Raw genomic sequence first — 15,971 nt, 5'->3', positions numbered from 1 at the left:
CTTGTGTGTGGTATATAGTAGTGAAGTGTTGCTTTTCAAGCAGGTATTTCGGCATGGTGTGAGTTTGTTTTGGCAGTTAGTGAGTGGAGGATTCATTTTCCAGCACTGATCAAACTTGCCCTAAAGTTTAGTTACTGGAAAGTTACAGGCTCAGACAACAAATAGGCATAGCTTTAAGCTGTTAATGAAACAACTCATTTAACTATAAATTGGTAGTGCTAAACTAATGTAATTTCAGTTGAAGAGCAAGAATAAAGTTGAAAAGCTCTCTCTTTAAGGCAACATTCATGATGTAATTGGAGCGTCCTTACTGAAATCTGCGGTAGTTTGCAGTAAGGTAGGTGCAGGCATTTCTGTGCGCACCTGTGTGACTTGGCAGCATTCCACTTCTGCATGGTGGTCAGTCATCTTCGTGGAAAGTTTAAATTGTTCGTACTGATTTTAGTTCGTGCATACCACACTTTGTTGATCTTTAATCATTTATCTTGTGGGTTGTCAGTCAATAGCCTTTTGCTATACATTAAAACAAAAGTTTATGAAATTGCTTGTCATTCACTTCTAAGAAGTAAAGGAAGCCTTTACTTTGGATTTACTTACGATCTTTCATTCTATGATTCTGAGAACTCATTCTTAGAATACCTTTCAAGATTTTTTTTCTAGGCTAGTGGTATCTGAAATGAATTTTATTTTCTGAAAATATTATGTGCTTAATGCAGAATTTGTTTTTAAATATTTTCTTTCAGAAGTGATGTATTTGGGGGTGCCTGCATGCCTTAGTTGGTTAAGCGTCTGACTCTTGATCTCAGCTCAGGTCTAGATCTCAGGGTCATGAGATCAAGCCCCTCATTGAACTCATTGAAAAAAGAAAAAGTGATATTTATAGCAGGCAGATGACATGAAAACAGTTGATAAAGCAGAAGCACTCGTGTAGAATTGGCTATAACTTTTTCCCTCTGTGTTTCCTAGATTGAAGGGCAAGGACATGGAGCGGTCTTTGACTGTAAGTTTTCACAGGATGGACAGCATTTTGCCTGTACAGATTCTCATGGACACCTTCTGATATTTGGTTTTGGATGCAGCAAGCCATATGAAAAGGTCTTTTTTTTTTTGTAGCATTTTAACCACTTTTACAAAATTATAATTCCAGTGTAGTTAACATACAGTAGCTTCAGGTGTACAATATAGAGATTCAACAATTCTGTATATTACTCAGTGCTCATCAAAATAAGTGTACTCTTAATCCCATTCATCTATTTCACTCATCTCCCTGCCCACCTCCCCTCTGGTAACCATCTATTCTCTATATTAAGAGTCTGTTTCTTGGTTTGTCTCAAAAAGGTCATTCTTAATACTTTTTTACAGTAGTAAAGTAAGTAGTTATGAAGGATGTTTTGGAAATAGGTGTATTGATTTGGTTTCCTTGTTTTTTTTCGAATTATAAATAACTTTAATATTTGTATTCTTTAACATATATAAACCTCAAAATGTCAATCTGTAAACTTCTTTTTTTCAGATTCCTGATCAGATGTTCTTCCATACTGACTATCGACCACTGATTAGGGATTCTAATAATTATGTCTTAGATGAGCAAACTCAGCAAGCTCCTCACCTTATGCCTCCACCATTCTTGGTAGATGTAGATGGAAATCCTCATCCAACTAAGTATCAGAGATTAGTACCAGGTCGAGAAAATTCTGCAGATGAACATTTGGTTCCACAGCTAGGCTATGTGGCAACAAGTAAGTGCAGTCTTTTTTTTTTCTTTCACTTTTTATTCAAAAAATGTAAAAAATAATATGCAGAACTCACATACTTTTAGATTTACCAGTTGTTAATAGTTTGTAATACTTGTTTTATCATTCTATTTCTAGATACATGTAATTGTTTTTAACCATTTGAGAGATAAGTTCTCAACCACGTGTTCATTTATCCCTAAATACTTCAATATGTGTTTTCTAAGAACAAAGGTATTCTCTTATGTAACCGTAAGCAATTATCAGAAGTAGGACGTTTAACACTGATGTAATACTGTTATTAAGTCTATGGTCTGTAATCAAATTTTGTCTGTTATTCTGATGCCTGTTAACTTTTATTGTTCTACTCTGATGTGGATCTCAGTTTGGGACTGCACATTAAACTTAGCTGTCCTTGGTGAAGTTCAGGTTGCGCTTTTTTTTTTTTTTTAAGTTTTATTTATTTTTAAGTAATCTCTACACCTAGTGTGGGGCTCAAACTCATGACCCCAAGATGAAGAATCACATGCTCGTCCGACTGAGCCAGCGAGGCACCCCCCGGTTGTACATTTTTTGATAGAATACAGTATAAATGATGATGTAGTGTTGTTGGAGCATCATGTCAGGGTGCTTATGATTGTGCTTTGTCCAAATATTGGTGATGTTTTCTTTGAAAACTTGGTTAAGGTGGTGCCTGCTAAGTTTTCCTCTACAAAGTTATTTTTCTCTTCGTAATCAGTAAGAAATTTGTGGGGAGATATGATGTAAATAACCTGTTCCTTACCAAACTTTACCTATAAGTTTTAGGATCCATTGATGATTTTTGCCTGAATCAGTTGTTCTAAAGGTTGCAAAATGGTTGTTTTCTAACTTTATGGTCATTGCATATGCATTTTATTAGTTTGCCTTTTATATGTTGATGTAGTTCATTAAGTTTTAATATGGACTTAAGGGTTGTTATATAGTGGGTTATAATCCATAATGGTCATTATTTTGTTGCTCATTATTTTTAGATTTGAGTGTGAGAGTCTCTTCAGGCTGCGTGTTCCCTTTCCTGAGTCCCTTGAACACCTCCTTAACTTTCTGGTGCAAGATGTTTGAGTCCCATCTTGTACTTTGCCTGGCCTAGTCAAGGGCAGAATTTTTGTTTTGTTTTGTTTTTTTGTATTTGTTACCACAGTGTAGTGTTTCTCCATACAGATGTTATTAAGCAAAGAAAAAAATGCTTCTTTTTTGTTTGGATGAGGTTTGTTTTACTAAAAGTTAATCACCAGTTATCACTGTGTGTTTACTGTTTCAAGTGTTTATTTTTTATTACTTTAATTGAAGTATAGTACGTACAACAAAATTCACCATTTTTAAGTGTACAGGTCAAATGAGTTTGGCAAATGTTAAACAATCAGGTCACCACCACCACAGGCAAGGTATAGAATGTTTCCAGTGCCCTCAAAAGTTCTGTTGGGCTTTTTAAATTAATTAATTTTTATTTTTATTTAAATTCATTAACATATAATGTATTGTTAGTTTCAGAGATAGAGGTCAGTGATTCATCAGTCCTACATATAACACCCAGTGCTCTTTACATCACGTGCCCTCCTTAATGTCCATCACCCAGGTACCTCCCCCCAAACCCAGCAACCCTCAGTTTTTTCCTAGAATTTAGAGTCCCTTATGGTTTGTCTCCCTCTCTGATTTCATCTTGTTTTATTTTTTTCTCTCTTCCTCTATGACCCTCTGTTTTGTTTCTTGAATTCCATATGTGAGTGAGATCATATGATAATTGTCTTTCTCTGACTGACTTATTTCGCTTAGCATAATACCTTCTAGCTCCATCCATGTCCTTGCAAATGGCAAGATTTCGTATTTTTTTGTTGGCTGCATAATATTCCTGTGTGTGTGTGTGTGTGTGTGTGTGTGTGTGTGTGTGTGTATGTATACACCACATCTTCTTTATCTATTCATCTGTTCATGGGCATCTGGGCTCTTTCCATAGTTTGGCTATTGTGGACATTGCTGCTATAAACATTGGGGTGCAGGTTCTTTTGGGCCTTTTTGGAATCTTCTGCTGGTCTATGCATACTTCCAGTTCTAAAACTCAGAACAGTTAAAAATGCGTGTTTAAGGCAATGAAGAATACAATGACTCTTTATCCTTTAACAGTAATGACTGCTATTTTGTCACTTTTATTTTGTCTTTTTGAGGAATTTTGTATAAATGGAGTTGTACAATACTAAATCTTTTGTGTCTGGCTTCTTAGCATGGTGCTTTTGAGATTCATTTTTGTCGTTGCACAGATTAGTTGTTTGTTCCTGTTTGTTGATAGTGTACCATGGTATGTGTATACCCTCATTCATTCAGTAACAATTGAAGGACAGTTGGCTTTTTTCCATTTTGGGGTTATTATAAGGAGTGCTGAAATATCAAATTACCATGTGGGCTTATCTTATGTCCCTTGGTTCTGTTAGTTTTGCTTTATGTATTTTAAAGTTCTGTTATTAGGTGCAGACACATTTCAGATTGTCCTCTGGGTGAATTCTTTTATCATTATGAATTGTTCCTTTTTCCCTTGGTAGCATTTCTTCTTTTGAAGACTTTTTCTTTGTTTCATATTAACATGCTAATCCAGCCAGTTTTGATGAGTATTGTCATGGTGTATCTTTTCAGGTTTTACAACCAATTTGTGTCTTTATATTAAAACAGATTTCGTGCAGGCACCAGTCCAGTCTGACAACCTGTCTGTTAATTGGAAAATGTGGACCATTTACATTTAAATAAAATTACTAGAATTGTCAGGGTAAATTCTCTGCCATTTTGCTATTTTTTTCTCTTTATCCTTTGTTCTTTGTGCCTTTTCTTTTTTTCCTCTCTTGTTTGAAAATGATTACCTTTTAGTATTTCATATTATCTCCACCAATGTCTTAACTAACAATACCTGTTCATCTTATTTATTTCTAATGGTTATTTCTCATGGTTCTAAAGGTAGGACAGGAATTGTCTGTGTGGTTTGCAGACCTGTGGTTTTATCCTTGACCTTTTTTATGGGGTCTTTAAGGTCACAACTATTTTCATAATAATATGGAAATATTATTTACCTTTTTAGTAGTGTTGACAGTTGGACTGATGCCACAGAAGCAGTGGTGGGTAAAGCTTCTGACACCACACCACTAAGAGTCATTGTGTTCTTCATTGCCTTAAACACACATTTTTAACTGTTCTGAGTTTTAGAATTGGAAGTATGCATAAAACAGTTCTGTATATTCTGAAGTTTTTGTGTTCTGGCTGGTGGGAACATGGACTATTTCTGGGTCTGTGAGAGCTCTGGGAATTTTTGGGGTACTGCCTTTTCATGTCCCCCCGCCCCAATACGGTAGAGTTTGACCCAGTGTGTGCACATACCATTATTTAGTAGAATAATCAATTCAACCTCAGTGTATATCTCTGAGCTTTCTGTGCAATTCAGTCTTCTCTGATGTTCAGCCCTGCATATTTTAGTCTTCACCTCTGCTCCCAGGCTCTGACCTCTGTCTCCTCAACTTACTGAGACCTCTGGATGCTGTTTGGGTTTCCTCTCCTTGTTCTGCAGCCTGGAAACTGCCTCCAAGCTGTTACCTGGACCAATCAAAGGGCTAGACTCTTGTTGATCTTCTCTCAGGGATCGCAGTCCCGTGTATCTCTTGTCCAGTGTCTGAAAACCGGGGTTATATATATATATGTATATACATATATGTGTGTGTGTGTATGTGTACGTATATATGTGTTTTTTTCCCCAGGGTTTTAGTAGTTTATAGTGGAAGGGCAGTTCCTGTAGCACTTAGCAGTTTCTAAAGATTCCATTTATTATTTGGCACAAGCAGGGGGAGCGGCAGGCAGAGGGAGCAAGGAGCCCCACACTGGGCTCAATCCCAGGATTCTGGGATCATGACCTGAGCCTAAGGCAGACACTTAACTGACTGAGCCACCCAGGCACCCCTATTTCATTTTATTTTTAAGATTTTATTTGAGAGAGAGAAAGCCCCACACGGGGCTTAATCCCAGGATTCTGGGATCATGACCTGAGCCTAAGGCAGACACTTAACTGACTGAGCCACCCAGGCACCCCTATTTCATTTTATTTTTAAGATTTTATTTGAGAGAGAGAGAGAGGGGAGAGAGCGAGCGCACCTGTGCACGAGTGGGGCGGGTGGGAGAGGGAGAAGCAGACTTCCCACTGAGCAGGGAGCCTGATCCCAGAACCCCCAGATCATGACCTGAGCCAGAGGCAGATGCTTAAGCAACTGAACCACCCAGTAGAACCCTACTTTAATATTTCAGTATTTGAATAGCATTATGCCAATTAGAAACAGTTATCGTTCTGATGTTTGCCACATTCCATTTAAGTGTTCTGTGCTGTGAATGAAAAGTTCTATAGACCTTGGGTTTTTGCAGAGAGGGGGAGAGGACTAGAAGTCTCCTTTTCTACTGTTTTCCCTTTGGTTCCAAGTTGTAGTCTTAGGAATCTCTTGTTATTCCCAGTTCTAATTAAAACCTTTTTAACCTTTTAGATTAGGGCTCCACTTTTTGCTTTCTTAGCTCATTTTTTGAAAATAAAAAAAAGATTTAGTGATTTTAAGATAGTCTTAGACATTTAGCTCTTGTAAGTTCTTCATTGATTGCCATGGTAAAATGGAGATGTTATCAGTGAGATATAAGGGAATTTAACTCAAATAGTAGGATGCAAATATTTTTTCTTCTGAAACAGTACATGACATTTTTTTAGTTTCTGGATCTGTTACTATGGAGGCTAGGTTATATTTTTGCATTCTTTGCTAATACCCTATTAATTTCAGTCTGGGGGGGTTCTCTTTATAAGTTGCTGGGTGCTTGGTCTGTGTTATATGTTATGTTCAAAGAAGATGCATTTTATGTGGGAGGATATGTAAGGAATTGTTTGCATGAAAAAGTTAGTGTTTAGATAATTTTTCCAGACCCCACAACCATCTAACACTTTTTATCCATTAATATTAACTAAACCTGTGATTTCAAAAATAAAGAAGCAAAGGCACTTGTAAAAAATCTGATTTTTGTACTTGAAGAGAAGCATACCTAAGAGATAAGAGTAACTTAAGCTTAGTGGGAGAGGCATGTGTAGCTATCTCCCTCAGCGGCACCGGCTCTCAGGACACTTGGGCTGGGAGAGCTACAGCTTTAGTTTGTTGAAGCGTATTACTCCTTTTTTTTTTTTTAATTTTTTAAGAGAGTAGAGGAGAAATGCCACTGCTTTTCTCTACATCAGAAATTATACATTTTTGCTCTGGTCTTGTCAGAGACCTTGGGAAATAAAGAGTTTAATGAAATCTATCTTACATGAGGCAAGGGGAGTGTTAGTGTGAAACAGCATATTAAAGCTTCCACTGAAACTTCCACAGGTTTCCATGTGCTCACCTCAGGGGTTTCAGAGGCTCTGTTGAGGTTTTTGTGGTGTTTGGTATAAAGGAAGGGTTTCATTTGTTTTGAATCTTTTCTCTGATCCAGTTAGTTATGAATATATAGGATATTTTTAATTGCTTATTTTTTATTTTTTTATTTTTATTTAATGATTTTATTTATTTATTAGAGAGCACGCGGGTACATGAGCAGAGGGGAGAGGGAGAAGCAGGCTCCCTGCTGAGCCGGGAACCTGATGTGGGGCTTGATTCCAGGACCCCGGGATCAGGACCTGAGCCAAAGGCAGATGCTCGACCGACTGAGCCACCCAGGCGCCCCAATTGCTTATTTTTTAAAAGAAATCTGATAATTGCTAATATAATTTTAATTGTAGTTTTCTGAAAGTTTGTTTTTCTGTTCATGTTTATTATGATTTTGTGTTATGGTTGTGAATTTACAGGTGATGGAGAGGTGATTGAACAAATTATAAGCCTACAAACCAATGATAATGGTGAACGAAGCCCAGAATCCAGTGTTCTTGATGGAATGATAAGACAGTTGCAGCAGCAGCAGGATCAGAGAATGGGAGCAGATCAGGATACTATTCCAGGTGGACTTCCAAGTGGAGAAGAAACACCCCGAAGAGGTAAAATATCTGAGAAATATTTTGTCTTATTATGGCTGAAATTGAAGAGTAAATGAAGTAATTTTCAGGTACATGCAATGTGAAAAATTTTAACTGTATTTTATAACTTTAGTAGTCTGAGAGTAACTTCATTAGGTGTGAAGTTGATGATGTACTAGCAAATGACATTTGATTTTCAAGTACTTTGAAAGGCTGTTAAAACCTTTTTTGCTCTAAAATAAGAGTATTTACAAAACTGTATTGAGTAAAGAACAAAGTTTTTTTTTTTTTTTAAGGAAGACTACAGTTCTAGGTTTCCCTTTAAACATTTTTAGTTAAAAAAAATTAGTTGGGTAGAGCATGAAATGTTTCTTACGGAACCAGAAGGCTTGAAGTGAATTTTCGGGGTGAGGTTTTTGATCCTGTAGTATAGTATTAGTTACTTTTTAGGAGTGAGAGTACTGGCGGGGAGCAGACCGTGGTTATGCAAATGGAAACTCGTTGTGGAAGATGAGAGAAGCCTCAAGTGCCACAGAGGTCATCCCTGCCACGTCACACCTGCTCAGGGTACTCGGCCACTAATTTCAGTACCTTTCCTTGCCAAATGTTTCCACTTGTCTACAGAAAAGAAAAAGCAAATTCTCCCAATAGACAGGTTAAATATTTTGGGCAGGAATACTGCAAGTTGATGCTGTGTTCTTCTCTGCCTTGCTTTTTCCCCTTGACACAATATATTCTAGAAATCACTTCATATCCACTCACAGCACTTGCTCATCCTTTTTTATAGCTTCATAGTACTCCACTCTGTGGAATAACTGTTCTTTGTAATTAATGTTTATGACCATTTGAGTTATTTCTCAGACTTGCTGTTTACGAAATGATGTGATCAATAACCTGTGCATATGTTTTCTTCACATTGTTGGAGAATAATACTATAACTTGGGCAGTTAAATTTAGAATTTATTGTTGGTTCTCAATTCAAAACATGTTTCTTAAATATCAGTATATTTTAATATAAATATTTGGATTGATGGGGGCCTTTAAGGGGTGCCCGTGTGGCTCAGATGGTTAAGCGTCCCAACTCTTGATATCAGCTCAGGTCTTGGATCTCCGGGTTGTAAGTTCAAGCCCCATGTTGGGCTCCATGCTGGATGTGGAGCCTACTAAAAAAAACAAAAAACAAAAAACAAAAAAACAAAATAGGGTCATATAATGTTCTCTTCAGTAGATGAAGTGTGGTGCAATGCAAGTTGGTTCACATTTGATTGGTAAACAGAGTGCTGTACCTAGAAGAACGCAGGGGTTGTGTTCAGTCATGTGGATTTTGCCCTGGCCCAGGAGAGCTGGCAGAGTTGGAGTAGAATTTTATAGGCTCCTGCAGGCAAGGATATAGCTCCCAGTTTCTCTGTTGCATTAATAGCAGGAGGCCCTTCATACAGTATTTTAATAAAACAAGCACTTTATCTAGGACACCGTTGTTCTCCATCCTTCATCCTGCTGACTTCCACTCATGGGGGATTGTCCTGCCTCCTCTGCCCACCTGATCAACTCTGCACAGGCTTGGGGCTCACTGTTGTCTGCGATGCCCTGTCCACTCTCTCAGCTCCAATTCAAGTGCTGCCAGCATTTCCCCAGTCTGCATTTTGTGAAATTTTAATATCCACTCTGGCGGCTTGCCTGCCTGAGTGGCTCAGATTATCTCTTAAAGTCAGAGGTAATGTTGGTGTTTGAGCTTTTGTTATGAAGCCACCACAGTTTGAGGAGACTGTCATGCAATGCTAATTTTTCCAAAAAGATGTGTTTTTAGTGTACAGTTTTGAAGAAGACAAAGCCTTTAGGATGGCAAATAAAGCATTATAGTAGAAAATACCTGTACATTAAAAGATTCAGGAAGTCTAGTAAAAGTAGAAGTTGAAGTTAATGTTTGTTCTGTATTTTGATAGTTACATTATGATTTTTACAAAGTTTTTTGGATTTGTATTTTTGGTTTGTATCTTATTAGGACTGTATATGCCTATTAATGTGTTAAATGCATATTAGATTGAAATTTGGGAATCAATTTTGACAATTTTCCTGCAGGTTTTAGAAGACTGAGCTTAGACATCCAGTCCCCTCCAAATATTGGTCTGCGCCGTAGTGGACAAGTAGAAGGTGTTCGTCAAATGCATCAGAATGCTCCTCGTAGTCAGATTGCTACAGAACGTGACCTGCAGGCTTGGAAACGAAGAGTGGTTGTACCAGAGGTACCACTAGGCATATTTAGGTTTGTTTTAGGATATCTATTAATATTGTTTCTTTTTACAGAAATATATCTATATGGTTATTTACATGTTTTTTACTCCATTAGTGGTATAAATAATCATATAAATATATTTTAGTAATGGGTCGGAATCTATTTTAATTGTGGTAGGAAAATGTCGAAATTGTTCTCTTAAGTTTTTACTGTGGTAAATTTTTTCTTAACCTTTCCTGTTCCATCTTTACAAATACCCGCTTTTCTCCCTTCAGTGTTATTTTGAAATAAATCCCAGGTGTATCGTTTTGTTCATAAATATGTCTAATTCTAAAAGATAAGGAATTGTCTTTAATATTACCACAGTGCCATTATCAGTACCTTAAAAAAATAATTGCTCTGTAGAACCAAATGTCCGGTCAGTGTTTAAATTTCCAGTTGTTTCCAGTTCTTTTGCAAGACTGTTTCTTCAGTGGCATAATTTTGTCAAAAGGCACGTAATATATATTCTCTTTCCGTGACGCCAGCAGGCATTGGTGCTCACTGGCTAGATTCATTAACTCATTAGGGGCCATAAAACAGCAATCGCTCAACTCGGTGAAGTCTTCATTTGTTACAGTGGGTACTTCTAAAAAAGAAATTTACCCAAATGTACTGTGTGATTATCTAGTGGTAAAGTTCATATAAAAAAGACAAGATAGATGCTTCTTTTGCTTTATTTACTTTCAAAATGAAGATTTACTCCCACCCCCAGTAATGACCAGTTTGTGTTCTCCACTGTATAAATCACACTGCTGTGATTTAGCTTATTTCTAATATCCTTATTAAGTTTTTCTATCTCTGGCCAGGAGGAGCCTCTTCAAGGTACCTCCTGAGTCCTTTTGAAATGACGGTAGGATCCTTCTGTGGTGCCCCTGCTATCAGGCATGGCAAGGTGTTACAGGTTCGTCTTATAAATTTCTCATCCTGGATGTAGAATCGTTCTTGAAGTAGCCTGATTTTCTTGTAGTGGGAAATATTTTATAATTATAGTCTGGGCAGTAGGGTCTTTCTTTCTACTGAGGTGTTACCTGCTGATATTTGAGTTAATGAAATGGAGGTAGCAAATGTTGCTTTTCACTGATATCTGAAATGTTCAGTATTCTGTTATGTCTCATAATAACTAATACTTTGAAGATTATTTTGTAAAGGTATGTCCTCCATGTGTTTAGGCAGAAGAGTTTCAGTGATTGGTGGAGGGATGTAGTACTTACATATTGTATGGCGAATTTAAGGATGTTTACAAATACACGATAAAATAATGAAAAGCAAAATGTGGTATTGGGATGAGAAATACAGAAAATTACCGTCATGTATGTACTGTGCTATAATTAAGCCTTAAAATTGTGTCTGAGTTGCATAGTCATCAGAACCAAAAGTGTCATTTTGGGATACTTTTTGTTGTCAAAACCAAGGGAAGCAAACAAGTACCAAGAGGGAAAGATCTGAAGAATACTTCCTTAAACAGGCATATATTTATTCTCTTAACATGGAAGACTGGAAATAGTTTTAGGCTGGAATCATGGTTCCCTGGTTAATCAGGGACTCAGGCTCCTCTGTTTCTGATCTCCATCTGGGAGTATGGCTTCCAGGCTTAAAGTCACCTCAAAGTCTAGGATAGCTGGACTTTGTACAGTAGCCATCAATATCTGCATTTGTGATGGAGGTGGAGATTTAGGCCAGAAAAAGGAAGAGAGAGGCAAAAACGACATTTCTTGTTGAGAGACTTCATTTAAGCAGCCTTAATAGTCGGACATGACCTTTTCTGTTCATAACTCATTGATGAGAATGTTGTCATATGGCCATATTTAGCTACAGAGGAGGCTAGGTGATAGTTTGTATTTAGAGCAGCAAACAGCCTAGATAAAAACTGAGGTTCTGTTTCAAAGGAAGAAAAGGAGAGTGGAGTTTTTGCATCAACTACTGTCTGCTATAATAAAATTTTCCCAAAGAAGAGCGTAGCTTATTGTAGTGCTGTATTCTAAAATACATGTGAGATTTTGTAAGGGAGATGCTGAGTAATCTAGTAATGGTCAGTGCTCTTGATGACAGTCCTTCTAGTGGGAGCAGTAGGAATTTTACCTGTTTTCTTAGTGTGGTATGTGATGAGGATCAAGAGAAAATTAAAGTTTTGTTTTCCAACTATAAAAGTAGTATGTGTCCATTGTGAAAAACTTAGGTAGTAGATGAAAGTGTGAGACAATCAATCAATGACCCTAATATGCAGAATGTTGAGCAAACAGTATTGCTTGCCAGTAGACACAGTTCTGGTTGGGGCTGGATTCCAGGCATGTAGTTTGTCTTAATTCAGTAATAGTAGAAACTCTCTTCATTCTGTTCATGCTAATTCTCTGATCTTTATCTTTTTTCTTAACTGACCATCTCATTTAGCCATGAAATTGCACAGAGTTGAAGATGATACTCATGAAGGCCTAGAGTGTTCCCTTGCTTTATTATTGAGAATGAAATGTATGTAGTGTTTCATTTTCAAAACAAAGGGAAGCATACAGCTATGGAGTAGAATTCCATTTGGCTGCGAGTGAAAACCTTATATAGTTCCTTAAATACACATAAAATTGGTGACACAGACCACTTGTGAAGGGCTGAGTCTGATTTAGAGCTGCCCTGTAGATATAGTGTTGCTCAGTGTTGCTCATCTCCAGTGGGCTGGAGATGTACCTTGAGGAAAATGCCCTAAGGTAAAAACTGAAATCAGTTTTTACCTTAGGGCATTTGTGCATATTCGCTTTCTGAGCATCTGCTTGTATCTTGGATTATGGCCAATATGTCAGTTTTGAAACTGGCCCAAGTGGGGTTTTAAAGTGAACACAAACACAAAGCCATATGTTTTCAGCAAGGTTCAAATTAGAGAAAAAGGACATTCAGTCACTTGAATTCCCTAACCATGGAGAAGGAAAAAGAACTTCAGTACCTTCCTCATGGTGGAAGGTCCCTTGTTTTGAAATTGGTCACTGTAACAATCTTTTGTATCATGTGAGTTGAGAGAGAGAGGTGATTAGAAGTACTAGTAACACTGCTGTTCTGATTTTCTACAAATTATAAAACATGCAGTTTGAATAAATTTGGAGGAGGATTCTGCTTTTATTTCTTGAGAGAAAGTAATTGCAGTCTTGGAAAATTCATAGGGAGATTTTGAGTAGCTAATATGAAAAATCCTGTTTGAGTTGACTATACTGGGTCAGTGAAAATATAAACAATTATTTCTGTATTAAATATGAAACATAGGGAGTGCCTGGGTGGCTCAGTCCGTTAAGCGTTTGCCTTCAGCTCAGGTCATGATCCCAGGGTCCTGGAATCAAGCCCCGCATCAGGCTCCCTGATCCTCCGGGAGCCTGCTTCTCCCTCTCCCTTTGCCTACTGCCTCCTGCTCGCTCCCCCTGCTTGTGCTCTCTCTCTGTCAAATAAATAAAGTCTTCAAAAAAAAAATATGAAACATAGGACCTCCTAACTGCCTCTGCGATTATATTAAATTTCTAACATAAAGTATAGCTTGGTTTGTTTTATTATAACTTTAAAATTTTTCTGTATTAATTTAAAAAGTATATAACCTTATGCCCAAAATCATAATGATTATTTTTTTCCTCTTTATATCCTTTACTTTATCCATCAGTTCACTAACCAATATAACTGGATACTTATATTTGTAGGAAGTTGGAAGACTTCAGAATAGAGAAAGGTGAAGAGGAAAGAAATCTTTATATAATAGGAAGGAAAAGGAAGACTCTCCAGCTCACACAAAAGGTAACCTAAAATCTGTTTTCTTAGGAATAACTAGAAATTAAACTGAATTTGTACTTTTTTTTTTTTTTTTTTTTGATCAGTGAGAATATTAGTAACTTTTGCCTGAAGTAGGATATTTCTTGCTCAAGGTCTTCTGTTTTGGATTTAAAATAGTAGACATAAGGTTGTACAGCTGTTAGGAAAGAGTAGTCTGAATGAAACTTGAGGGAAGGACATAGCTAATACCTAACAGTGCTAAAGGATTCTAGAAAACTCCTGTCTGATGACCACTCAGGTTAAGAACTGGAACATTACAAGCCCATTGCATGCATTTCAGGTCCATTCCCACTCGCTAACTGCCACAGCTAGCCAACCATTTGATGTCTAAAACTGCTGGTTAGCTTTGTCTATTTCTGAAGTTTGTCCAGATGATGCATTTAAAAAAAAAAACCTTAGATGTTACAATGATTTGTGACCCTCCAAAGCTCATTGTCCCAAAGAAAATCTCATTCCTTGGGTGCCTGGGTGGCTCAGTTGGTTAAGCGACTGCCTTCAGCTCAGGTCATGATCCTGGAGTCCCGGGATCGAGTCCCGCATCGGGCTTCCTGCTCGGCAGGGAGTCTGCTTCGTCCTCTGACCCTATCCCCTCTCAGGTGTTCTCTCTCTCTCATTCTCTCTCTCTCAAATAAATGAATAAAAACTTTAAAAAAAAAAAAAAAAAAAAATCTCATTCCTTAATATTTAGGTTCTCTTGATTTTCATGAGCATCACATGAGCAGCATTAACATTGATTCATGGAAGATGCCCAATGTTTGCAAGATCAGTGCTATAGAACTTTGTTGGAAAGTGGTTGTGTTTCCAGGACTTGCTCTCAGTTGACCTCTCAGTCTTGAAGGCATGTCATGACAGATGGCCTGTGCATGCCTAGCTGCCATGACATGCCTTGTCGTTTTGGCTTGATGCTTGATAATTTTGTATATGACTTGGGCTTTGAGAATGAAGTAAAAATAGTGTTTAATTTAAAAGTGATTTAACTCATTATGTCAAGTCTGAAAAGAAAAAACATGTTGACTGGAATGAGTATCTTTGGCCTGAGTTAGGATGTTTTCTCATGAAAAAAATTTGAAAGTTAAATTCACTAAAATAATTTTTAAGAAACTAATAAATTTTTTCAGTTGTTTTACTTTTGCTGGAAGAATAAGTTCTGGAAGATTTTTAAAAATTTGATTACATTGCTGTTCCTTATGTATTCATAGTTTTCTAATTTGGATATATTATTTGATATAGTCTATGCAATTATATTAAAATTCAAGGAATAGTTATAAAGCTAAATGTGAAGTGCTTTAAAGTTTTCAATTTAATTTCTAACTGAAAAATTAGGATTCTTAATCCTGTATTGAGTAAAAAGTCTAAGCTTTATACTTAACCATCTTATATACAAAGCCCAGTTATATACATACATAAACTGACCACATAGGTCTGTGGCATTACATTTTGTGGGGGAGCAAATTAGGAAAAAGTTCAGAGTTTCCTGTAGGGTAGTGATGTTGTAAAAATGTCAAGAAACACTAACCTAAGTGGAATCCTGCAGTATGCAATCTTTTGTATCTGGCTTAGTCATTTGGCTAGATGAGATTTATCTGTGTTGCGGTGAGTAGGTGAAGTCCATCTGTTTTCATTGCTGTGTAGTATTCCCTTGATGAACATGCTGCTACTTAGTCTGTTCTTGAAAGACATTTGGGTTGTTTTCATGTTTGACTATTAGTCATAATTTTCCTTTCAACATTTTGTATATATCTCTTGGTATCTCTCTGCGTGTTTCTTTTAAGTACATGCCTTGGAGTGAAATTTTTGGATTATAGGATATGTATATATTCCACTTGGTAGTTTATGCCCCGTGCCATTTCAGAATGATTGCACTTCTACCTGTAATATGTGTGAAAATTTCATTATGTTTGTAGATTTCTCTCTTTCTACTTGTTTTTCTTTATATGGTTACGTACACATTTAGAATTTCCTTTTTCCCTACTGAATTGAACCTTTTCTCAGTATTTTCACCCCTTATTTCTAGTAGTGTTTTATTCTCAAAATTCTTTATACAGCTATGCTAGCTTTCCTTTGGCTCGTGTTTGCATAGTATATGTTTCCCTCCTCCTGACACTGCAGTTACGTGTATATTAGACTTTTACTGCTGATT

General features: G+C 37.0%; 1 protein-coding gene across 4 annotated transcripts in view; it reads left to right on the top strand.

Annotated features, from left to right (window-relative positions):
* The window catches only part of BRWD1 (bromodomain and WD repeat domain containing 1), a 116,380-nt gene that overhangs the window by 45,534 nt on the left and 54,875 nt on the right, over positions 1-15,971 (top strand). For all 4 annotated transcript variants that reach the window (XM_032392636.1, XM_032392635.1, XM_032392633.1 and 1 more), the window contains exons 16-20: positions 967-1,095; positions 1,514-1,739; positions 7,597-7,782; positions 9,841-10,024; positions 13,702-13,795. In XM_032392636.1, the coding sequence (XP_032248527.1) occupies positions 967-1,095; positions 1,514-1,739; positions 7,597-7,782; positions 9,841-10,024; positions 13,702-13,795 (819 nt within the window). The remainder of the gene's footprint in view (positions 1-966; positions 1,096-1,513; positions 1,740-7,596; positions 7,783-9,840; positions 10,025-13,701; positions 13,796-15,971) is intronic.

This window comes from Phoca vitulina, unplaced genomic scaffold (assembly GCF_004348235.1).
Source record: "Phoca vitulina isolate PV1807 unplaced genomic scaffold, GSC_HSeal_1.0 scaffold68, whole genome shotgun sequence".
In the NCBI taxonomy this organism is placed as follows: Eukaryota; Metazoa; Chordata; class Mammalia; order Carnivora; family Phocidae; genus Phoca; species Phoca vitulina.
This window is presented reverse-complemented; position numbering and strand designations above follow the sequence as displayed.